General features: G+C 43.9%; 2 protein-coding genes across 2 annotated transcripts; one reads left to right on the top strand and one right to left on the bottom strand.

Annotated features, from left to right (window-relative positions):
* The first annotated feature begins 629 nt into the window (after positions 1–629).
* On the top strand, positions 630–9,981 carry bicral (BICRA like chromatin remodeling complex associated protein). Its single transcript, XM_080747111.1, has 13 exons — positions 630–648; positions 1,268–1,316; positions 1,633–1,678; positions 2,173–2,221; positions 2,418–2,483; positions 3,476–4,759; positions 4,838–4,898; positions 5,009–5,058; positions 5,161–5,210; positions 5,711–5,856; positions 6,764–6,858; positions 7,113–7,215; positions 7,883–9,981. The coding sequence occupies exons 3-13, from the start codon at positions 1,638–1,640 to the stop codon at positions 8,308–8,310; spliced, it is 2,373 nt and encodes a 790-aa protein (XP_080603237.1). The 5' UTR covers positions 630–648; positions 1,268–1,316; positions 1,633–1,637; the 3' UTR covers positions 8,311–9,981.
* Positions 9,982–15,537: 5,556 nt separating this feature from the next.
* On the bottom strand, positions 15,538–25,701 carry LOC308302903 (uncharacterized protein). The gene is made up of 7 exons (XM_080747221.1): positions 25,463–25,701; positions 23,745–23,906; positions 22,013–22,420; positions 20,623–21,378; positions 19,874–19,984; positions 18,251–18,367; positions 15,538–15,931 (listed from the first exon to the last, which is right to left on the bottom strand). Exons 1-7 carry the CDS (start codon positions 25,470–25,472, stop codon positions 15,903–15,905), a joined length of 1,593 nt encoding a protein of 530 aa, XP_080603347.1. The 5' UTR covers positions 25,473–25,701; the 3' UTR covers positions 15,538–15,902.

The following is a 25,701-nucleotide window of genomic DNA, read 5'->3' as shown; positions in this document are numbered from 1 at the left end:
GTAGACATGGCGATATAAAATATTAAACGCCGAATTCTGACCTGTTGTTTAAAAGCTAATGTTGTACCAGTGCGCAATTCATCATTATTATATTTGTGGATTACGAGGGTTAAGGGTGTGTGGGGGGGTTTAATAATTCACATTTTATCAGTTCATATACTATCAAATCGTTGCTTTGTATTCCACGTTGAAATAAAACCTTTGTATAGTTTAAAGTGTTTGGTTTGTTTTTGTTTGTGGAGACGCCAACATGGTTCTGTTCACAATTCAACATGTCCCTTTTTAAAAACAAAACATAAGCATGTCTGGATGTGGTAGCTGCCCAACTAGAAAGAAAACAAAATACCTAGGTATTTGTCATAAAAAGAAGATTTATCCCAAGCAGTTTTTATAGCCATTTTAACATTCACAAATAAATGTATTTCTGTTAGTTTTAGTGCAGCAGCAATGTATGTTGTTTCTTTGTCCTCTCCCTGGAATAAAGATGGTGGCTGTGTGTGTGTGTGTGTAGTAGCATAAAGACAGCCAGTGGGAGGGTATACAGCCATTTTGTAACACTTGTGCAACATTTTGTTGCAATGCAGCTGCATTTTTATACGGAATGAAGCACAGAGACAACAGGCTACTGTGTCTATCCTATGTCTTGAGGTACATGTATTCATGTAAAGATTATTCAATTGTCATATGTTTTGTGTATAGCCAACTTTGCCAAGGTCTACTGAATACTGTGTAAATTACCCTTATATACAAATACACAATTGACTAAACATGCATTCCACCAGAATCAGGCACACTGACCAACCACCATAACTGTACTTGCCCTGATTATCACTCAATATTCCCCCCTTTAGTCTTTAGTGTTGAACATGATGGACGCTGCATTACCGAAATGCCTCAGAAATCCAAAGCCCTTTTAACTCTACATTATAAAGATTATTTTTTATAAGGGACAAATCGGGTTGGGGTGGAGTTATTTACACTGGGAAATGCCCATCTCCATTCTACTGGAGCTTAGCTGACAGGACAGAGAGCCAATGTGTGGGGCAGTGGAGGGAGGACCATAGGGGGTTGTCTGTACTGTAGGAGGAGATAAGGCCTACACACTGCCCTCACTTGAATACCGAGTTTAGTTTAGCCTACCTACCCCTGCTCTTACATCTCTCTATCCCACCCACCCTTTCTCCCCCTTTCACTCTCCCCCCTCTCTCCTGTGTCACTCTCACACATTCACTGGCTCTATCTTTCTACCTACCCCCCCCCATCACAGGAAATAAAGGGTGTTAAATGACTGGTTCCATGCCGCCTGCACGAAAACTGTGAGTGAATAATGAATGCATCACGAATTGTCACCAACCACACCAAAGACTCCCAATAGGCATGCAGATGAAGTCTGCCTGTCATTCGTCATGTTTAAACGTTCCTTAAATCTCAAAGGCCCTCATGCTGCCAACCGAATTAATTACTCTTCTTAATGATATATTTATATCTGGAGCTGTTCAATATTCACACATGATTACGGGGAACACACAACTAGTTCATAGCTCACCTTCATTTGAAGTTTGGTCATGTTTCAGATCTCGTACCTTTTCTTGACTGCTTCCTTCTGTTTCCTCCCATCTTCCTCTTCCTCAGGTGTCATGGATGATGAGGACGACCGCCGTCTTCTAGATATTATAGGGTAAAGCAAAAAATCATGAAGTATTTCTTTCCATGCAATAAACACTATAAAACTACTGCTTCTCTTATTTAACTTCTCAAATCCTGTATAGAGGGTATGCGCATGCATCAAATGAATGGCAAATCGAGTGGTAGGACTTTTCTGTTTGGATGTATGGGCTGTCAAGGCCAGAAAGTAGTTTTTTGCCACTCAGTAGGCGTTCCCACATAACTTCTGGGTATGATGATGATGTCATCATGCGCATACCCTCTATATACAGTACCTTAATCACCCAACTCACAGGAACAAATGACTAGTTTGTTTCAGTAAGCAATAGCACACCTGTGATGAAAATGTCATTGTATTAGTGTAGTGCAAAAAAAAGGCAGTTGCAACTTCATACATCATACAAATGAACAGTGTGATGATAATGTGACCTGTCTTGTCAGTCCTAACGTTGATCAATGCAGTCTCTGTCACCAAACATTCTTTCTCCACTTGTGTCCTCTTTACAGAGATGTAGATCTGCTGAACGATTATCTCCATGGCTCCAACAGCAAGTCGGTGAGTGTCACTTTTTCTACATCATCTCAAATCTCGCCCTCCCCGAAAATCTATTTTCTCTTATGTAGTATAAAATCCTTTTGTTGTTTTGCAAGTTCACAAACACTGTGCTATGCTAATTTGAGTTTACTGCATAGATCTTTATATAGCGCTTCCTGTATTAAGGACCCTAATAATTGTGTCTGTGTACCTGCAGATCGGGGAGGATGACGTAACAAATGCAGCATATGGATCTGACGGAGCCTTCTTTGCGGGCAACACTGTAAGTCTGGGGTCTTCAACGTTTTCAGGCCAAGGACCCCTTAGTTGAGAGAGAGAGAGAGAGATGAAGCAGGGACCCCCACAACCTGTTCATAGATTCCATATAGTTTCATTGTTTGACAGCACAATCATCAGTGTATTTTGGATTCATGTTAATGTGTTTTCAGATATTTAACCACTTGAACCATCAATACCTAATAAACTTGACCTTTAACTCAGTAGTCTGCTCTTTTTCCCTTCTACACCAAAGCTCTTTGCCGAAAATAGCCGATCTACAAGCTCGCAACGCCTCGAGCTGCGTTGTGAGCTTGTAGATCTGCTATCTTTGGCTAAAGTTCTCAGAATATGGACGCTAGGGTTCAAGTGGTTAATATAAAAAAGGGTAAAAAAAAGGTTTCTATCACACAAAGATTTGTAGGACCCCCTGTAGTAACTCTGAGGACCCCCTAGGGGTCCCGGACCCCCTGTTGAAGACCATTGCTGTAAGTGTTCCCATGACTCCCTCAGAGACAGACACCGTGACCCAACCCTAAACAAGATTAGACCACGGTTCCCCGTGTTTAGAGATTCTGTCCTTGTTGACGGTGGCTCTTCTCTGATCATGCTTCTTGTGCTTCGACGCAGGATTTTCCCAGGCTGTTTATGGTGACTTAGGTGGTAATATCACCATGGTGATTGGCTCTGTGTGAACATGAGGCATTCAAGAGGCTTAAAAGAGTTGTTGGCTGCAGTCTTTGTGGTTGATCATACACAGACCTATACAATGCTACTAGGCACGTACAGGGTAATCATTCAGAAAGCCCTAAGTAAATACAAATACATTATTGGATGTTAGTTGCAGGAAAAGATTACAGGTTACATTGTATATTTAAGCACTGTCGTTTTCAGCCGGCCATCTATAACATTAACATGCACGTTCACTCTTACACATACATTTCTTTCTCTCCCCCCCACTCCCCTGCTCTCCTTCCCCGTTAAACGTTTGTTATTCAGGCTGGCTCCGATGCTGCCCTCAAAGATGGCTCTTCCACAATGGGTGAATTTGGCGAGGATTCGGCGGGGGCAGGCCTCCAGCTTTCCAGCAGCCTTTCGTTCATCGAGGACGAGCTGGGGACGGGGGGCTCCCCGGAGGGGGTGGACCTGGGAGGGGAGGACCAGCCCTTTGACATCCTGCAGAAGTCCCTCATGGAGGCGGACATCACGGAGCAGACCCTGGAGCAGGAGGCCATGCTGGACTCCCAGCCAGCAGCGCCCACGCCGGTCCAGCCCCCTCCGGTCTCCTTAGCCTCCCAGCTGGTCTCTGGGGGTTACGGAGGGGGCGTGGGTGTGGTCACGTCGGCGACGGCCGCTTTCCCCACGGGTCAGTTTATCCAAGGCGTGTCCCAGCTGCCCAACGGTTCGTCCCAGCACATCCAGGTGTTGGGCTCGTTCGGGGGCGGCACTGGAGTAATGACCCTGAGCAGTCTAGAGAGAACCCCTCAGATTGTCTTCAGGCCCGGTGGGCCTTTGACAGCAGCCACGGGGACGGCAGCAGGGGCTCAGGTGTTCGCTCCTACCCAAGGACAAGTGGGCTTACCTTTAAAGAACATCCCCCTTCAAAACTTTATCATCCAGAGAGGACCTGGTGGGACACAAACTCTTGTCAGACATATCCAGCCTAAACCCCCCCACGGTGGGGCTCAGACTGTCTACAGCCTGGGCATTCAGCCCACATCCACCACCATAGCCAACGTAGCTAACGCTAACACTGCTAGTCCAGCGGGGCACTACACAGCCAATGGCTCTATTGTGGTGCACTCCCCACTTGGGCAGCAACAAACACAGGCCCAGACAAATCTCCAACCCGGACAGTTCCTCTTGCCCAGTTCTCTGGCACTAGCTCCCGCCCCCACCATCCAAAATGGCCCCGCCGACCCCAACTCCAACACCCTCATTACCAATCAGAACACTGTGCAGATTGTCGCCGGGCAGAATTTCACCGCCACGCCGGGAGGCCAGCTAATAGTAAACCAAGGCGTGGTCGGTGGCGGTCAGGTGGCGGGGGCCGTGACGCAAACGTGGACAAGTTTTGCCAGCGCAAACCCCACCTCTGTCCAGACGTCGTCCACCTCTGGCCGGCTCACTCTGGTCGGTCCGGCGACGGCTGGAGCCGGGGGTCGCGGCCAAACGTCTTCTGGCCACCATGTGCAGCGCCTGCTAGTGACCCAAACCCAGAACTGCACGGCTCTGTCGCCTCTGCCCGGCTCAGCCACGCAAGAACAGCAAGAGTACAGACAGGTAACAGGAGTGATAGTCTGATTTATCTCTTCTTTTAACTCACTTGTCGTCCTACTGACCTCCTTCCTTCGCTTTCAGGATTCTCCATCACCTGCCGGCAGCCGACAGGTGCAACTTGTCAACCAGCATGGTAACACAGGTAAGTGCTGTACTAGTGTGTTGTCTCTTGTCTCATCATCATTTACCTTTCGTCCGTTAATCCCAATGTGCATAATACGATCCTTATGTCCGTTTGGTCTTCTCTCTTAGCTGTGAACACCATGACAGCTTCCAGCCAAGATTCAACGCTAAACGCACAGGTAAAGTACATCACTGAGCTCCAAACCTTGTTTGACTTGTCAAGTGTTGTTTGTGGTAAAGTACGATTAGTTGTTCTATCATGTTACGTCTTTGTGCTTTAGGTCAGCACACTGAAGAGGCCTGCCCTTCCACAGCTCACTAGAGGAGGAATGTGAGTGACCTGGTCCCCCTATTGTTTGCACTCGTCTTGTTACAGCATGGCTTTGTAGGAGACTGTCTGTCTATTGAGGGTCTTTGACTGTGTATCTAGATGTCTGTTTGTCTGAGGCAAATCTCACAAACAGCTGGACTGATCGTGATCACTTTACAATTTAGGCATTTAGCAGACGCTCTTAATCCAGAGCGATTTACAATAAGCAAGGTCAGTACATCAACATTAATGCATCAAATGCAAATAAATAGTAGGCTAATCTAAGACAACAGGTAGACCAAGCAGCAACTATCAATGCTAAATTCCTTGTCCAAGTTGCCAGTAGGCCAGGCAAGTAACTCCACTCATATGTCTGTGACTGACCTCACAGACCGCCATGCTACGTCCAGGAGCCATGATGCCGCTGTTAGATCCTGTCTTGCTTAGGCTATCTGTGTGCATTCCGTGTGGAGATGGGGTGTCAGACATCGAGGCCCTAACCCTAATCCTCGTCCACCCAGGATTCTGCAGCAGCTACGAAAGGACCACACTGGAGTTGAGAGTCCAGACCGCAGACGTTTCACCTCATTTGACGATGCCCTGCTGAGGCTCCTCCCATACCATGTGTTCCATGGAGCGCCGCCCAGTGCAGATGAGTTCTCTCAGGGTAAGATTACGTCCGTCCGTCCGTCCGTCCGTCCGTCCGTCCGACGTCCGTCCGTCCGTCCGTCCGCCCGTCCCTGATCTGGTCCTTGGTCTTCCCCGTGGCCTCCTCCCAGTGGGACATGCTTCAAACTAGGGATGGGACGATATGAAAATGTCATATCACGATTATTGTGACCAAAGAAATCGCGATTTATGATATTATCGCGATAATCAAAAATATTCCCAAGTTCCAACATCCATTATCTTGGGGTGAAAACATTTGCCAAAAGAATAGCAGATCTGCAGTTTGTAGATCGGCCATTTTTTGGCAAAGACATTTGATAGAGAAGACTATCTTTTACCAATTATAGAGGGTTTAAGTGGTACCGCATATGCAGCTCAGAAAATAAAAGGTGAATTTACCCCAGTGCATGACGGAGTGTTTATCATGATAAACGATAACTTTGCTTATCGTCCCATCCCTACTTCAAACCATCTCATGCCACATACCGTAATGTCCGGGTTGACCTATTGGCTCGGCAAGCTGAGAGGCCAACCACAAGTAACCACAACACCCTGGGTTCATATCGGTGTTGCATGTCCTCTCATCTCGCCGCCCTATCTTCACTTATCTGGCAAGTCGTTGTAGGCAAAATATTTCAAATGTTTTCAAAAATGAGGTGATGACAGCTGTGACAGCCTGACTGAGCATTGGTTAAACATCTTAAATGTAAAGTTATCCTGTTCCATCATGTCAGATCCGAGAGGAAAGCCGCTAAAACCATGAAATTGGGGAATTAAACATTTCATTTGCACTCGAACTGAGTAAGACCTACATGCAGAGATTTTAGAGATATAGTTCATATAAAGTATACATCTGTAATGCTGCTGATTGTTGTGTGAGAAAGTGCCTTTGTTTCTGTTGACAGTGGATGAGGAGTTTGAGGCTGTGGCGACTCAGGTGCTAAAGAGAACGCAGGCCATGGTGAACAAATACAGGCGACTGCTGATCGTCGAGGCTGAGGTGGGTTCACGCACGCACGCACGCACGCACGCACGCACGCACGCACGCACGCACGCACGCACGCACGCACGCACGCACGCACGCACGCACGCACGCACGCACGCACGCACGCACACACACACACACACACACACACACACACACACACACACACACACACACACACACACACACACACACACACACCCCTGTATTGACGCTACAATGCTTGGAAGGTTGTGGTGAACTTACTGAAGGCCCGCCCCCTCTTACAGCGCTCCAGTCCCTCATCAGAAATGGTGATGATTGACAGGACCTTCAACCAAGAGGAGCGGAACAACTTGACACAGGACAGGCGCATGGTACTGGTAGACCCAGGTAAGAGAATAATGAAGGGTTAAAGAGATATTTCACTTTCAAACATGTTTGGGACTGTCTGGTGAAACACAAAAGCCTGAGTAGACGTTGAAATGACCCCAAACATGTTTGAAAGATAAATATCCCGTTAACCCAGAACCTTCCACAGCCTAAAATGTTCCAGAACCCATGAAGTTCTGCGATGACATTTCTGTTGCAGTTTGTGTCCATTATGACCACAAACCATCTCGGAATGGGAAGGTACATCATAAACCCAACAACACGATGAGCTTTGTGAGCTTTTAGATTTGCTATTTCCGCGTGTTATACAGTATACTGTATAAGGCCACGTTTACATGGTAACAATCAGAACAGAAAACGACAAAGTGCCATTGCGTTCTCACTTTTTATTCTGCGTGCAGAGCATTCGTGCAGAACAGAGCCTAAAAAATTAAGGTACAAGTGGGTTAGTAGCACCACCTGAGCAGGGCCCACATTAGGTTCTGACAACCTTATCTGAAACCCAGCTGTATTGCATATGGAAACAAATCTAGAACCTGTGAAATACGTTAACTTGGTGCACGCCTAGTTCTAGTCCGAAATTCAGAGCACATTTCTCTGGAGTCTTATTCTGTGTTTTCTCTCACTCTCTCTCTCTCTCTCACTCCGTGCCACTGTGTCTCATCAGACGGCTTCCAGGAGGACTTCTGCTGTGGCGTGAAGCACAGACCCGCCCCGGAACCGCTCCCCTCGCAACCTCTGTCCGGCTCCGGCTGGAGACAGACGGACATGGACTCCACGGAGCCCCCTTACAGGACAGACCCCCAGCCCGGGTACGGAGACCCCGGAGGGGGAGGAGGAGAGGCGGAAGGCGGAGGAGGAGGAGCGGACGGGCTCCAGCCTCCGCTCTTGGACAGCAAGAGCATGCTGGACCTGAAGAGGTCGCAGCAGCAGGGCTACGGCAGCAACAACAGCGGTTACCCCCACCACCACCATCACCACGGTAACCTCTCGCCCAGCGCACAGCCTCACTACCCCCCGGAGCTCGACTCGCCCCCTCCCCCCGACACGGACTCCGTTCTGGAGGCGGCGGTCAACAGCATCCTAGAATGTTAGGACTGAGAAGCCTAATCCCCCCCCACGACATCCACCTGAGTTTTATCTGTTTGTTTTGTGTCTTTTGTTTTGTTTCGTTTTTCTTTTTTTATGTGAAGACAGGTAGGTAAGAAAGGTCACTATGATTTCTGCGATACTCGGTCCTTTCGTAGCAGGTAATATGTTTGTGAGGGAAATGGAAAGTAGATTCCTTCAGAGACTCGTTCAAGGTGCCGCTCAAACCCCCCCATCCCCACCCCACCCCCCAAAAAACAAATGAATCAGGAGTGTGCAATGTAGTGGGGCTACCTTATGGAAAGTTTTTAATTACGTTTTTACTGTAGCGGTTGTGGATCATATGGAGAATTGTCCTATCCTTGTACCTAAGCTCTCTTTACGTCTAATTCCCCCTTCCGTACGTTCTGTGCCAGTCGATTTGTCCTCACTATATATCTATGCTGAACGACAGGGAAGAGAAAACGGATGATTCTGTGCCTGAGAAATCCTTTGTTGTCCTTTTTGAAACGTTTACATGAAGAAGCCTTGTTCAAACAAACAAACAAATCCTTTACGTTGTGCAGCCTGGCATTACGGACATGCCCAGTGTACACATACATCATAGTCACAGACCACATTGGTGGACGGTTTTGCCCCCAAATGTGGCCTTTTGTCGCCGTCTTGTAAAGTTGTGCCTCAGACTCGCGTCTGGGGCACACGTTTGGAATAGAATACCACCTGTTAGACACTCGATAGAGACACGTGTGTTAGAGCAGTGGTTCTCAAAGTGACGTCCAAGGACCCCGAGGTTTTTTTTAAATGGACCCTTGAAGGTCTGTAACTCAAAGAGCGTGGGTCCTTGAACATGTTTGAGGACCACTGCGTTGAGAGGATCCATCAGTGCATACATACGCACAGCGATCTCACAAATGGTTGTTAGTTTTCGTAGTGAGTTTGTCTGGAACGTAGCCAAAACCTGTTTTCTCGCCAGGTCTGACTCCAGCTGCTCACAGCAACCCTAGTAACTACCAGTTTGACAAGTAGAACTAACAGTAGTGTTTCACAAGTACTCTAAAAAAAAACTTTGATTTCTGTCTGTCAGTCATTATATTTTATTTGGCATTTTTCCTTTGTACCTTAAAGGTATGTGAGCCCCTACACACAAACACAGGACAAATCTCGTACATACATGCACACACATGCACTCACATATTGCATTGACTTAGATTCATTCCATATCTCCTTACCCCAACCTAGAATAAGAATTCTATCCCCAATTTGAAAAGAATTCCATACACGTCACAGACCACATATGTGGACAGTTTTGCCCCCAAATGTGGCCTTTTGTCAGGAATGAACACACACACACACACACACACACACACACACACACACACACACACACACACACACACACACACACACACACACACACACACACACACACACACACACACACACACACACACACACACACACACACACACACACACACACACACACACACACACACACACACACACACACACGGGGAGCCTAAATCCTCAGATTGGGGAAGATATGTTATAAAAAAAAACATGTTTATCTTTTTTATTTAGATTATTTTAATTCTTCATTTTGTTAGAAATGACATCTAAAGAGTAGTCCTTTTGGTTTAATGTTTTGTTACCAGTGATGTTGTCCCCAGCTTGGTGACCGCGGTTAAGACGATGCCGACCCTGGAGGGTCATCACTTAAACCTGTCTGCCTTCTGCATAGCTACGTATCATCTACGCATTATTAGCCCTCGTAATGTGTACCGGTGTGTGCCATGTTTTAATCTGCATGCACGTACCCACGTGTAAATGAAATGTGTGCGTGAGTGTGTGAGTGAGTATTCTCACTTGTCGCGATGTTTGACCGTGATCGTTTTGAACTAGGGATGCAACAGTTAATAGAACTGATCGATTTATACAATTATATATAATATATATATATATATATATATATATATATATATATATATATATATATATTATATATATATATATATATATATATATATATATATATAATCGCTCCCTATTTTGACCACGGTTATTATAGGTGAAAATCTTTTTGAAATAGTGAAACGGTGTGGATCGGTTATTTTTCACTATGCGTCAAGTTGTATGACTTCAAAAGTATAAAATAACATGTAAGTGGTTAATTGGTTTTAAAAATGACAAATATAAAACCATGCACTTCTCGATTATTCAGTTAATCGACCAAGTAATCGATATAAGTAATCACCTAAGAAAAAACAGTCGATAGTTGCATTCCTAGTTTGGACCAAACGATCGAACATTCTCATTTCAAATCGTGTTTCAAATGTGTTTTTTTTTGGTCAATTCCACGTCCTCTTGTCTGAGTGATCTATATATCCACACTGCTCCGCCCTCCTTCCCAATCTGCAGCTCAACCAAAACGTAATAGCAGGGAGAAGCTCTGTCCAGAATCAATGTCATCCGCGTGTTTGGTGTCCGGAATGTTTACCATGAAAGCTCCAAATAAGGTGCAAGTGAAAGCAGAGTTCCCATTTCCCCAACGTGTTTTTTCCCCTGTCGGTTTACAGGAACGCAAGGAAATTCACCCGGGTCCATTGCAGGACACACTACAGTAGATAACATGAAATAACAGCTGAAAATATTCAAAACATTGTGAAGATAGCATATCTACAAGCTCAACACGATGCATCGTGACACGTGGAGCTCGGGAGCCATCTTCTTTTTGACGACGGGGCTTAACGTGGTTGGAGTTGGGCGCTGTTGGGGTTGGTTCTGGACATGTCAGCTCTTCTTTGTCTATAAATGTATGTTTGTGTGACATATTATGATGCTCTCTCCATCAGGTTATGGGAGCAGACTAAAGGCCTTGTATAGGAGGGAGAGAGCGAGAGAGAACACGTTTGTTTGTTTGTTTGTTTGTGTGTGTTTAAATCATTGCCAGTGGCCACCGCATCCTGCCTGTAGCTCAGCCTCAGCTTTTAAAGACAACCCTTGTACGTACACACAGCGCACTGAGCACAACACCTGGGTCCAAAGCATATCTCACATCGTGCATCTTGTTTTTTTACTCATGTCAAACAGTGGTCCTTGAGGGCCCCCCCCCCCCCAACTTAAATTGATAGTAATTAAATGGACACTTGCAAGTCTGTAACTAGACAACAAGAGTGTACAATTAAGGATCCATGTGGTTACATTTGTACACTGTCTTGAGTTATGGGGGTCCATGGCTTAATGTAGACCAGGGTTCCCCAATAGGCGGCCTGCGGGCCGGGGGCTACTGTCTGGCCCGCAACAACACTAGTATATTGTCGTTGTCGGCTGGAGATCTCGTATCTCCAAATGTCTACGTTCTTTCGCAGATCATACAAGGCCGTCGCACAAAAGTAGTGAAAACAGCAGATCTACAAGCACACAGCGCCTCGCACCGCGATACGCTGTGTGCTTGTAGATCGTCTGTTTTCACTAGTTTAAATCATTTTAAAAATTATAAATTCAAAACGAACGACGATATCTGAACTGTCGCTGGACTAGCAGGAACGCCGCCATCGCCCCCTGCAATGTTGTGGCCCTCGGCTTGGTACCCTAGATATAATTCGGCCCTTGGGGAAAACTAATTGGGGAACCCTGATGTAGACCATACTGCGGGGGTCCGTGAAAGTTTGAGAACCACTGCACATTGCGCTAGATTTACTACTTTTAAGGCCAGTCCACAACCATTGAATCACAATGCAACTTTTCAACCACTTGCTAACCGCTTACAACTATAATCCCAAAACTGCACCCAACTGCAACGGGGCGATTCAGACCACTGTCATTTCTCTCTCTGCAACGTATTACAACGGTTTAGTTGCATTGTGAATCATCATTGATGTGAACTGGGCTGAAAATGTTTTGCTTGACACCAAGTTGGCGTCCTCAGCGCTCGTAACACATGATAGGTTTAAGGGCCCACGTTTTCACGCAGGCGTGTGGAAGGTGTTGGTGAAACGGTGTGTTCTTTTGTACGTACAAGGGGTCGTTTTGAGGCCTCGATAATTTACAGTTTGTATTCTTTGTTCCTCAGTTGAGATTTTGATTTTTACATTTCTGCTCCCGTTTTCACTGTTGAGTTCATGTTTTAGTGCGTCTTCACTTGATTTGTATAGTTTGTTTTGTATGGAAAAATAATGAAAAGTGAAAACACAAAATATTTATAATTTTTGTAAGGAGAAAAATATTGTACAAAAAAAACAAAAAACAAACAAAAAAAACACCAGAAAATGGGAAGTTATTTTTTATTATGTTGGCAAAAAAAAGTGGCGTTGGAAAAATACTGTCAGTTCTTCATTTGTAGCTAATGTGTGTCGTTCACTACAGCAGCAAAGAAAGTAAATAATAAATTCATTTTTTTGAATACAATCACACATTGGTCCAGTCCGGTTGAGGACCGTTTCAGTGCCTGTCCGTTCATATTCTGCTGGTGTTCAAATGGTGGCACATCATTGACCGTTCAACACACTGTGAGCACGCTAAGCATGCACAATAACATCATGTGACTGACTGGACGCATTATAAAGCTGGATGTAAAAAAATCTGATTGGATTCCAGCACTAATGCCTCCATACAAAATAATTACTCTTGTTTGAACTGATGTGATGCAACTCTGCCACCTAGTGGAGACAAAGATGTCCACAGACTCAAAAGCTCAAATCTACTTTAAACCATTTAGGCCTAAAATTATTTAATGCTTTAACTATTGAAATACAAGCTCACAACGTGGCACCGAGTGCCACATTGTGAGCTTGTAGATCTGCTATTTTTGAAAAATCTTGTCTTTGTCTACATCTTTTTAAAAGCGAACATTTGTAACTCAAATATTTGCTTCTGGGTGGTCCCTGGAACAACATATTTTGAGATGGGGGGTCCGCGGCCAAATACATGTAATTTTGGGGGTCCTTGAGTTTGAGAAGCACTGATTTAGAAGAAGGATTTAGAAGACACTTATAGAATCGGGTAAAAAAATATTCAAATAGCAGATCTACAAGCTTGGGAGCTTGGTATATCTGCTATTTTTCAATAGTTAAAGCATAAAATAATGGTTAAAGCGGTTCAAATCTAAAGTGACACAGATTTGCGTTCTGGCCTAAATGGCAAGGAAAAAAGCAACAATTACGGTACCAATATAAAATAACTGTTCCATTATAGCTTTGCACGGGTGTAAACTTCACTTTTAGTGTCAACATAAAATAAATAAAAACAAGAGTATTTGTTGTACATAAACAGAATAAGGTTTGTCGAAAATGCTTCACGTTCTATCTCACCTCGCATATTGGCATATTGTTGCTGTCAGACAGAAAGCTCCACATTTCAACTTTTTTTCCACATAAAGTAATGCCCTACTACTTTGAGACAATAGTGTCACACAAAGGTAGGGAAACAGGCGTTCTACAATCTCACGTGTCTTCGTCGTGACGTGTTTTGAGCTTGTAGACCTGCTATTTTCCATTTTTGGACATACAAGGTTTACAGCAAAGAAATATTAGTGTCACAACAGGTGTCTTTAGGGCTGTCACAATTATTACATAATCGTCTAATCGTGATTTATTTTTTACATAATCGTGATTATTTTTCACAATCGTCATAATCGTTTCCATGTTGAAAAATGTTCAATGTTCGCATTGTGAGCTTGTAGATCTGCTATTTCCACTACCAAGGTTCTTTTTCAAGTGTAAATCTGTCAAATATGTAAGTCATTTCTTTGTATATTTAGGTTATGTGTCATATATCTACCATGTGCAACTTCAAAGCCTACAAGCCAAACAGAAATGTAATTGTCAACGACAAAAACACAATTAAATCGTTAATCGCAATTATTTGAGTAACAATTAATCGTCATGTAAAATGTCATAATCGTGACAGCCCTAGGTGTCTTGTTTGAATATCCGACAGGTCGCTGTTGAGGATTTACAGTATGCAGGTCTAAGCTGTGAGGGAATACAAGATTAACTCATCTTTGAGTCAGGGTTCCCACACAATTTCACCAATGAATTTCCAAAACGTTTCCACAATATTTAACGCAATTTCAAAGCCTATATAACAATCTTTCGGCGCAGAAATGAGTCTCTTATTATGTGCAATGCCCATTACATTTTTTTTGTTACCCCACCTATCCTAGGGCATAGGATCAGGCTGCAGCACATTGCGAGCTTGTAAGTCTTATTTCTGTCACGTCTGCAGCATGTTCGGCAGATAATGACTTACGTTACATATTTCGTGTAATGTTATACATGTTTTGGAAAATGTTTTATTTTATTAACAAACGCAATAGCCCAAAACAATGCATATAGTCCGATAAAATTAAGGCAGAGGTTGGACAAAATTGTATTTAGTTTTTCAACTGATTCTGTTAGGAAATTAGCTCTACTAGCCAGGATAAAAAATCTACCATAATCTGCAGCAACAAAAAACATTCATTGGCCCCGGAAAACGCCAACAAAAGATGATCTTTTTGATGACTCATCACTTTTCATCACTAAACCATCATTTTCTGGGGCCATTTTTAGCCCAAGGAATGTTTTTTGTGCAAAATAAATGCTTGCAATGGATTCAGCATCATGACAAACCCCTAGTTAGACCCCTCACATCCTACTTAAAGCTGATTCTTTTTCTGGGTATTTTCCTCCTGTATAGAAAGTCGATGGGAGCCCAACTTGATTTGGCCACTGTGGGTATTTGCAGTGAGCAGATCATGGTAGATTTTTTTATCCTGGCTAGTAGACCTAATTTCCTAACAGAATCAGTTGAAAAACTAAATAATACAATTTTGTCCAACCTGAGTGTATTTTTTCCCTAGATTTACTAGACTAATAGCCAAATATCCTTCCAGGGCCCTTGATACATTTGAAGACCTTTTCCAGGACTGGATTTGTATTTCTTTTCTAATTTCAAAATATTTCCAGGACTTTCATGACTAAGAAAGCACTACTGTGCATCTCTTTGACTTGCACCATCAATGCAGACTGCAACAATAAACGGGGGATAGATGGCTTACATGCAATGTTGCCATTCATTTACTATCATATGGCATTTCAGACAAAACGGTGGCAGTAAAACTGGCTCCAATAGTGCTGACAACAACACCTGCCTGCATGCAAAACTTTTGAACGTCCTCGGATGTTTAGCGTTGGTAATCAGTGGGACAGGCTTCTGAAAACTCCCGAATGATTTTATTTTAAATATCTGCCGTACTTGCTGCTAGGGATGGGGTCCTTTGGATTTTAACGATTCCGTTTCAAGGATCCGATTCCGTAACGGTTGCCTGTAACAAGTTGCAGGTCTGTAACTCTGAGTGCGTACAGATGGAACCAAATGGACCCGGAGTTATGGTGGTCCTTGATAACGCCTTTTCGGTCCTTGATAATTAAAAAAGTATGAGATTCACCGGTATTGTAATTGCATAATCATACGTCCCACATACCAGCTCTGACAGTGTGATAAAACCAGAAACGGCTCCAAATGTGAGTGTTGGATCTCCGGTTCCGGTTCCTCCGGGTTCCGGTTCCCAACTCGACTATAGCGACTCCATTATGTAGAATGAATGAGTCTTCTTCTCTAATGGTATTTCCTCCAGCGCTCTCGCTCTGAAACACATCAAAGCACACTTGATTACAAATATGAAAACAGTGGTAGAATGTCTCTGTGGAATGTAACGGTTGCTGTCTTTTAACCCATTCAGAATGGGTACACATTATTGTGTATCATTATTTTATGCTTTAACTATTGAAAAATAGCAGATACACAAGCTCACAGCGCGGCACTGAGCAGGGGCGCTGGAACTCCCAAATCCCAAGGGGAGCTGAGCCTGGAGGAGTTCATGCGTGCGGCCTTTGCCTGCACGCCGAAAATTCACGTTTTTTATCCGGTTTTGGGTTATTTTTATTATGGTTTCGGGTGCTTATTCCCCGCACAACGGTGTAACAAGGAGCTGTATAGTTACTAGTTATTTTAGCACACAGTGCAACACACAGCACGCATGCACACACACAGTCACTCACGCACACACTACAAAATCGGGTATTATTTTTGTAACAGTTTTCTACTGTTTTTATTCCCCATATACAACGGTGTTAGTTTGTAACAATGAGCCTATAGACAGTTTCTAGTTCTCAAATAAATAGACTTTGGTGTGCCATCAAAGCGGGATTTAAATTTGACTTCCCTTCTGACCGGAGGTGGCAAGGTGACCATGTGATTAGGTCACCATGTGATAATCAATTTTTTCAACATATTTTATTCCCCAAAGTCTATTGTTTTAATATAGCTCTGTGTGTGTGTATATATATAGGCTTATTTAAAAAAAAAACACCAGGGGAGCTGCAGCTCCCTCAGCACCCCACTTCCAGCGCCCCTGGCACTGAGTGCCGCACTGCGAGCTTGTAGATCTGCTATTTTTGAAAAAATCGTGCAAATTCGAATTTTGACCCGATTCTATAAGTGTCTTTTTAATCCTTCTAAGGTTTTTGGAAAAACCATGTCAGCAATCTGGTTATAGCCATCGTCAAAGAAAAGGTCCTTTTCACATAACTGGAGCTCAGTTTGTCTGTTCTTGAGAGACTACTATGTCAGTGGTTCTCAAACCTTTTCATGTGAAGGTCCCCAAAATGATATGTATTTGGCCACGGACCCGCATCTCAAAATATTTCATTCCAGGGACCACCCAGAAGCAAAACTTAAGTTACAAATGTTTGCTTTAAAAATACATATGTTCAAAGATTTGCACACATTTTCACAACTTTTTCAAAAATAGCAGATCTACAAGCTCGCAGCGCGGCACTCGGTGCCGCGCTGTGAGCTTGTATATCTGCTATTTTTCACTGGTTAAAGCATTCAATAATTCTAGGCCTATCTTTTAAAAGTATAATTGAATCATGTGGAGGGAACGGAGGATCTCTGGGCTTCATGTGACCAGCCTGTTGTCCTCAGTCATCTCACCTATGAGGGTATGACTCCAAATTGCCCAATCGGAGCCCTGTTTACTTGCATTAATAACTAGTTTTATTAATGCAAGTAAACAGGGCTTCGATCGGGCAATTTGGAGTGGGCATTCAGAACGCGTGCCCCTTTGGTTACGCAATACCCGTTGTACCCAGGCCAGTCTATGACGTCAGTACAGTGAAATCTGTATATTGACAGAACAGATATAGTTTAAGCGGTGCTAACCGTTCCAATATGTCACTTTGTGTGTGTATGTCCATGTGTTTTTCCATTGTATCAAATACTGATGTTGTATGTCCCTATCCTGTGACGTCATGTGCGTTCATCATCATCATCAGTACCGCTCACTTCACACCGGTGTGATTTTTATTTTGAAAATCTCTGATCCGACCGACCGGGTCAGACTCTGTGATATGCGTGCCGAGTTTGACAATCAATCAAGCGATCACACAGACCCTAGATGGCCGAGTCCTGAATGACTTAAACACTCTCACTCTCTCTAATCCAGGGGTTTTCAAAGTGGGTGACGGGGCACCCTGGGGTGCCGCGACGGCAGTCCAGGGGTGCCGCAAGATCATTTGGTAATATTTGGAATTTATTTGAACGCTTAAACAAATATTTGGTATCATTTTAAACTTGAAATACAGAGTTATTTTCAGTCAGTTCTAACCAAAATGGCTATTATGTCAACGTTTTCCTCGCAACATAATAATCATAATTCCTCATACAAGACTGTCGCACAAAACTAGTGAAAACAGCCGATCTACAAGCACACAACGCCTCGACAATGATGATATGCTATAAACATAAGGTGCTGGAATGAAAATTATAATGTAGGGGTGCCTCGGATTAAAACAATATTTATGGGGTGCCCTGAGACAAAGAAGTTTAGGAACCCCTGCTCTAATCTACGCCCCCGACACACAAACACACACACAGACACGCACACACACGCACACACTTACTGATGTGTGGGTAACTCCACATATAGCTGAGGGCACAGTATCCTGCTAACAGCATGGCCACGCCTCCCACACCACCTTTCCTCACGTCGATGTACTTCCTGTAATACCACTGCCAGCCTGAAGAGGGACAGCAGGAGAACAATGAGCAGGTCTGTACAGCGTTATTGTATGTAAACACGTAGCACTTGGTCATTACTCAGTGTTTATATACTGTACTGCAGGGGTCTTCAACGTTTTCAGGCCGGGGACCCCCAAACTGATGGGGAGATGGAGCAGGGACCCCCTACCACCTCGTAGGGTGGGGGGTCGGGGCTACGACATATTTTTTTATTTTAAACATGTACAAGTTACAGCGAGCAGGGTGGGCCGTACCACTATCATTTCTAAACATACTACTTATTAACTGAGAACCAATGTCAATAATATCAACAATCTGTCAATTGCATAGTAATCATGTATTCAAGCTATTCAAAATGGATAGAATCATGATTTATTTTTTAACATAAATGTGAAAAAAAAAAAAAAAAAACTTTTTTGAAATCTTTTTTTATTTTTATTTTTAAGCAATAATTTCGCGGACCCCCTGCAGTACCTCCGCGGACCCCCTAGGGGTCGCGGACCCCCTGTTGAAGACCTCTGCTGTACTGTATGTTACTATGTTTAGTGTGTGGTGTACAGTAGGGATGGGAGGATATGAAAATGTCATATCACGATTATTGTGACAAAAGAAATCGCGATTTACGATATTATCTCGATAATAAAAATACATTATCTTGGGGCGGAACATTTGCCAAAAAAAATTGCAGATCTACAAGCTTGTAGATCGCCGACTTTTTTGGCAAAGACCTTTGATAGAGAGTGAAAAAAAGACTGTATCAAGTACATATATTTTAAATACCTTTACCAATTATAGAGGGTTTAAGTGGTACCGGATATGCAGCTCGGCAAATAAAAGGTGAATTGATTCCAGTGCATGACGGAGGACGATATCACGATAAATGAAATCTCCACGATACGATTATCTATCGTGAGTCTTTTTTTATCCTGACAAACCATAATATCGCGTATCGTCCCATCCCTAGTGTACAGTAGGCTGTGCTTAGCATGGCTGTTCCTGTGGGGAACGTGTGAGTGAATCCACATTATCAGTAACCTCGCCTACCAGGCTTTCTCCCGGGAGAGAGCCTGGTGTTCGTTCACAACAGACCGTTTGGTTTCCGCCTAAAGCGCGGAAACCACTAGAAGAAGCGGCGTCGCTTTGATTTGGTTCCCTCCGTTTGTTTCCCCAATCCCTTTTAAAATGCTGGAGTAGCCTACGTAGTCTTGCCAGTCGCTACGAGTTGGATTAAAAGATGCACATACCAAACGAATTTTTCGAAAGCAAAACTACGCCTCATCAAGGTGTTTATTAGGTCGGGCCCTAAAAGTATGTCCTTGGGTGCAGGGGAATATTTTGGGTTAAAACTGAATCCGGTTGATAGTTCCGGCCAAAGTGTAGTCCGTCTAGGACGACAACATGGCGTAAAGTGGTTTCCGCTCCCGACCGGATCAAACCCCGTAAAGTGAAGTGATCCCAGACTACATTATCAGTCTGGCTGAGCCGGTCTAGGCTGTGCTGCTCACCTCCGTGGAGCTTGTCCACCACCTCAGCAGGGCGGCCGGGGGTTTTGAGGGCCAGCCAGGCGGGGACGTCTCTCAGTTTCACCTGCCCAAGACGTCGCTCTGCCAAGTCACCTGGGCAATGCACAGTACGTATGCATTAGTCATGCCAGGGGTGGGCAACTTTGATGCTGGAAATGGCCACTATATTTTCACGCACACTCCAGAGGGCCACAATGCATAATATACAGTCAAAAATAGCAGATCTACAACAAGCTAGCAGATCTGCTATTTTTGCTCATTCTTTAATTGGTATCCTGAAAAGTACTTTTTTTTAATTTACCGTAATTTCAAATGCATGTACAGGTTCTTATGTTACTTATTAGCCTTACATTAAGAGAATCCTACCGAGACTTCCACATGCACGTTTGGAATTATTGAAATCGATAATATCAGTATTCTGATATTAACCTGCGGGCCGCATTAAGTGAAGGTGGGGGCCGCATGTGGCCCCCGGGCCGCCAGTTGCCCATGTATGAGTTATGCTAATGCATATCTGTATGGATAATAAAGGCATTTACACCACACACATGCGCGCACGCGCACAGCCGCACACACACACACACACACACACACACACACACGCACGGCCGTTAATCTACTCTACATGAATGAACCCTAGTGTCCCTTTTCTAGCGATGACATAATCTGCGAACATTCAGTGAAAACGGGCGAATAACACTAAAGGGTTCAAGACCTGGCTAAATACAGACCCCCGGTTCTGTTCACAACGACGTCTGCTTTGTTGATCTGGAGCAGCGGCTCCGCCATCACCAGAGCCTCACTGGACCTGCCGGCCGCAGGCGGAGCGGGAGGTTGGGGTGGGCATGGGCGAGGAGCCCCTCCTTCTGCAAGTCCCACCTTTTTATGGCTCAAGTCTGGCCTTTCCGTCAGAGTGAGCGCAGGGATAGGTACAGGTACAGGAGGCAGCGTGGAGCTGGGTCCATGCTGCCATGAGACTGAAGATGAAGACGTGGACTTGGCAGTACGAACTTCAGGACCTGGCTCCTGAGCTTTAGAGACAGTGACAGAGAACTGCTCTGGTAATAACAGTCGGCTAGCGTCCAGGTCGATATGACCGAGTCCGGAATGGGACTGGACGGCGTCCACAGACACGGGTCCTTTGGTTCTGGTGTCGGCGGCCAACACTGACGTTTGGACCTGCTCCAGTATGCTGCCGGGTTTATGGGACCTGCTGGTGTTGGAGGAGGAGCGACCTAAACTGGCTTTCACATCTTGGAGGGTGATTCTGCTCTGTGTGGGGGGGTCGTCATAATCTCCTGTAGCCCATAACGACGACTTGTCCTGTGTGTTTGGTCCCTTTGGTCCCGTGTCCTCCCGGGAGGTGACCTTGACCACGCCACCCACGATCTCTACCTCCGAGTCCTCCACCGAGGTCCAAGAGGCTTTGGGTGTTTTCTCTTGTCGTTGACTTTTCTTCTTCTTAGAGATGCCTTTAGGATTGGTGTCTGTGGAGATAGGAGCCAGGGTGGGGTGCAGGGTTATTATAGTTAACTAAAAACTAATGAAATAATGAAAACACAAGAATTTACTAAAACATTTCAGTTAACTGAAATAAAAACAAAAATTAGGCTTTATAAAAAGAAAACTAAACAAAGTGCGTTTACAAAACTAACTAAACTAAACTTAAATCAGGGACAATCAGCTATATTTTCGTCCATGCCTTACCCCTTATCTTTAAATTTCTTGCCTTTTTTTCTTTGGCTTTGTCAACATTTCATACAAAAGTCATTACAAATGTGGATGTTATGTTTGTATTGTTGTATTGAGCACTACATTGCTTCTAGATAAATCCATCTGATTCATTTCACATTCATGCATATGGCATGTTCATTAACGCATTCAAACTGGGAAAGCAAGATGGTTGCGTTGGCTATTCAGAAATAGCAGATGTACAAGCGCAAAAGCTTGTACATCTGCCATTTCTGAACATTCTTTGAAAAATGTTGAACGTGTGAGAACTGAAATGTGTAGACTCAGCCTCAGGTCGATGTGCATTGTCCCATCGAAAGAAAGAAAGAAAGAAAGAAAGACATTTTTAAAACATTGTAAATGAAAAAAATGCTAATCTGTAATAATAACCTGGTTGTGGCGTAAGGTCTCCCTGTGTGAGCAGGGATGCCGTGGAGGCCAGTGTGTCTGAGGTGGCGACAGACAGCAGGTCCAGTGAGGGTGACGACGTGCTTCCTTCCTGTGGTTCTGACAGGACCGCCGCGGTGGACCTGGAAGCCTTCTCTTTAGCCTTCTTTTTAGGCTTAGAAAGGGGGGAGCTGTGAGGGAGAGGAGGGGGAGGAGGAGAGGAAGAGGGCGAGATGGAGCTGGAGGAGGGTGACTGGGTAGCCAGCTGATTCAATTCATCTATCAGCCTCCGCTTCTTGATTTTTGTTGATACCGACGATGACGGTGACGAGGCTGATGCAATCTCACTGTCTGTCGGCTTCAGCACGGAGGATGAGGTCAGTGGAACTGAAGCTTTGCTCTTCTTCACTCCTGCAGCGATGGAAGAAGCAGGGACACGCAGAGAATGTGAGAGAAACGCATCGCAGTTGTGAGCTTGGAGGTCGGCTATTTTCGGTACTTGATACCACACTAAACTAAGCATAATCAAGTCAATACTGGAGGTGTGGCGTAAACGGCATGGATTTCTACACAGAGAGGGCAATTCTTTCAACACAAGATGCTGCATTCAAGTTCAGGAGAGTTTGGACAAGGCAATTCTCTTGAATGCCGCCTTCAGGTATGGCATGGAAAGAGGGGCATTTGCATTTCTTTCACCACAGTGAAAACTGCACGCATGGAGAGGGCCCTAAAAGGGCAGGGGCTCAAGCCCCCTTTGATGTCAATGTGTGCACAATGACTGGGAAGAAGTGCTCACATGTTTTACAACATAAAAGTATCAATACTGCAATGTGTAGATTGTGAAAAAAAAAGTTGTTCCATTTCAGAAGTTCAACATTTATTTAAAAAAAATCATTCGAAAATAGACGATCTACAAGCTGATACAACACATTGTGAGCTTGGATGAAATATATATACAGATGAAGTGGTTAGTGTGTTTTGTAATAATAATCAAAATCTACAAAGTAACTAGTGACTAAAGTTTTCATATCATTTCAGTGGAGTTACTGAAGAAAGTAACTACAGTACTTGAGTACTAAAGCCCCTTTTCCACTGGCCCAACACCAACACCAACACCAACACTATTTTTCACCACACCACTCCACCACACACCGCCCACTTGTGACAGGTTTTCCACTACAAGGACCTGGGTAGAGTGGTGTGAAAGTGGTACTAAACGTGGTACTAAAAAGTATCCAATCTAGAGTAGGTCTGAGCTAGGCCAAACAGGGCCAAACACTTAATAATGACTGACCACTCACTGACTTTTCATTTAGACCCCCAGGATATAGTTGTAATACATGATAATAGATTATATTGTGTTATAACCACTATTATAATCTATTATAGTGTATTATAATTATCATAGTAATACATTCATACTTTATAGTGTATTATAATCACAGTTATAATCCATTATAGTGTATTATAATTTAGGATAGTTGTAATACAAATGTATATTGTTTCATAATCACAGTTAAAAGGGTCAATTTGTTTCTTAGCAGTAGGGGTACTTTTGTGTCATGGAAAATGAAGATATTTTTTATGTGGTGCGGTGTGATGCGGTGCGGTGTGGTGTGGTGTGGTGCTAAAGTTGCAGTCGAAAAGGGGCTTTAGTGTAATGTCCTTAGGTTACTTTTTACACCATTCCTGCATCCATGGACTGATGACGGCATAGTGAGAGTGGTTTTCTTACTGGCTGGTGATGACGCTGCCTGGGTCAGTTTGGAAGGTTCCACGAGGACATCCGAGGGGTTTTCTGGGTGGCGTTGTGTGGGGGTGGGGGATGCCTTGGCCTTGCAGTGGGGCAGGTGGGCTTTAAGCCTTTTGAAAGGCTTCCCACAGAATGGACAAACCTCTGCAAACGGAAAAGGGGAAGGAAGTCAAAACACTCCCACTCAACAGAAACCTGAGTCATACCGTACGTACAGACGTTAGTGGTTCTCAATCTTTGTCATTTTCAAGGACCCCCATAACTCTCTCTCATAACTGGGAGTGTGCATATAGGGTCCATTTGGTTCCATTTGTGTGCTCTAGACGACTAGAGCTGGGGTCTGGACGTTTTTCAGGCCAAAGGACCCCCTTCGCTGAGAGAGAGAGATAATGCACAGGGACAGGGTTCCCACACATTTTCCAAAACATTTCCAGAATATTTAACCCAATTTCCAGGACTATATATAACAATAATTCAGCGCAATAACAAGCAAGACCTTCCAGGATAAATTCCAAAAGTTTTCCAGTACTGGAAAAAGATTTTTTCTAATTTCAAAATATTTCCAGGAATTTCATGACCGCGGGAACCCTGAATGCAGGGACCTCCTACACATACAATTGTGTTGCAGATTAAACTTTTTCATAGACTTTATAGCTTCATTTAGACTTCATGGAGCGTTGTTTCCTGTTTCATTTTTACGTGTATTTTCACGCCTTTGAGCAACTTACAGCTTCTATACTATGGTCAATTTACTGCGTATGGACGGTTCAAGTTGATAAATGAAAAATGTCTGAAAATAGAATCCAACATGATAGTGCTGTCAGGCAAGTCTATGAAGCCATCTATGACAACGTTTTCAGGCCAAGGACCCCTTTAGTTGAGAGAGAGATGAAGCAGGGACCCCCACAACCTGTTCATAGATTCCATATAGTTTCATTGTTTGACAGCACAATCATCAGTGTATTTTGGATTCATGTCAATTTGTGTTTTCAGATATTTAACCACTTGAACCGTCAATACTTAATAAACTTGACCTTTCACTCTGTACTTATAGTCTGCTCTTTTTCCCCCCTCTACACCAAACCTCTTTGCCGAAAATAGCCAATCTACAATCTGCTATTTTTGGGAAAGTGCTTATTATAAAAAGGGAGAAAAAAAAGGTTTCTATCACACAAAGATTTGGAGGACCCCCTGTGGTAACTCTGAGGACCCCCTAGGGGTCCCGGACCCCCTGTTGAAGACCTCTGATCTATGAAATAATATCTGCAAAACAATTAGTGGGGGTCCCTCCCTCACTGCTTCTTTCATCTTCTCTCTCGGCTAAGGGGGTCCCTGGGCTGAAAGACGTTGAAGACCCCTGCTCTAGAGTTACAGACCTGCATGGGTCCATTTGGAGCCCCCTCAAAGAACCCAGGGGGTCCCTGGCTGGACCCCACTTGGCAGTATTATATTATTAATATACAAATGACATAAGTTCATATTTTATATTTTACCCCCTTATGAAGAACCTGCAGTGAAATGTGACCACTGCCATTTAAACATAAACAACTTAACTTACAGAATCCACAACCGTTTACAGCCAATTTCCAAAGGGCAAGTGAAGGGCAGTGGTGATAGGTGAATGGGCTACTGTATAATATTATAACACTGCAAGTAATAAATACGTATTTATAAAGTATAACAGTGACACAAACGCTTACCTGAACCCATGATTTCACACACTTGTCTGTGAATCAACCAATAAGATTCAGAACACAACGTTCCATAACTTTGATAGACAAACACTATTCAACAACACAAATACATCGTTTTACAAGTCGTTCCGTTTGTATTAACGCTATCTAAGTCTAAAGTATCTTATATATACGGCCGTTGTCTTCAAAACAAGACTATAAAGTGTCTATAATGCACTTATATTAACACAACATTCATCCATGCG

The sequence above is a fragment of the Nannobrachium achirus genome (assembly GCF_963921795.1).
Source record: "Nannobrachium achirus genome assembly, chromosome: 18".
Taxonomy (NCBI): domain Eukaryota; kingdom Metazoa; phylum Chordata; class Actinopteri; order Myctophiformes; family Myctophidae; genus Nannobrachium; species Nannobrachium achirus.
Note: the sequence above shows the minus strand (reverse complement) of the source record. Positions and strands in the feature narration are given on the sequence as shown.

Bases quoted from the DNA above. Each gene is read 5' to 3' on its own strand.
- bicral (XM_080747111.1), top strand. From the start codon at position 1,638: ATGGATGATGAGGACGACCGCCGTCTTCTAGATATTATAGG. The intron at 5,857-6,763 runs GTAAGATTACGT...TTCTGTTGACAG, and splicing joins TGCAGATGAGTTCTCTCAGG to TGGATGAGGAGTTTGAGGCT. The intron at 6,859-7,112 runs GTGGGTTCACGC...CCCCTCTTACAG, and splicing joins TGCTGATCGTCGAGGCTGAG to CGCTCCAGTCCCTCATCAGA.
- LOC308302903 (XM_080747221.1), bottom strand. The intron at 21,379-22,012 runs GTTATTATTACA...CTATCTCCACAG, and splicing joins AGACCTTACGCCACAACCAG to ACACCAATCCTAAAGGCATC. The intron at 18,368-19,873 runs GTGAGCAGCACA...GTCCCTCTTCAG, and splicing joins GGTGGACAAGCTCCACGGAG to GCTGGCAGTGGTATTACAGG.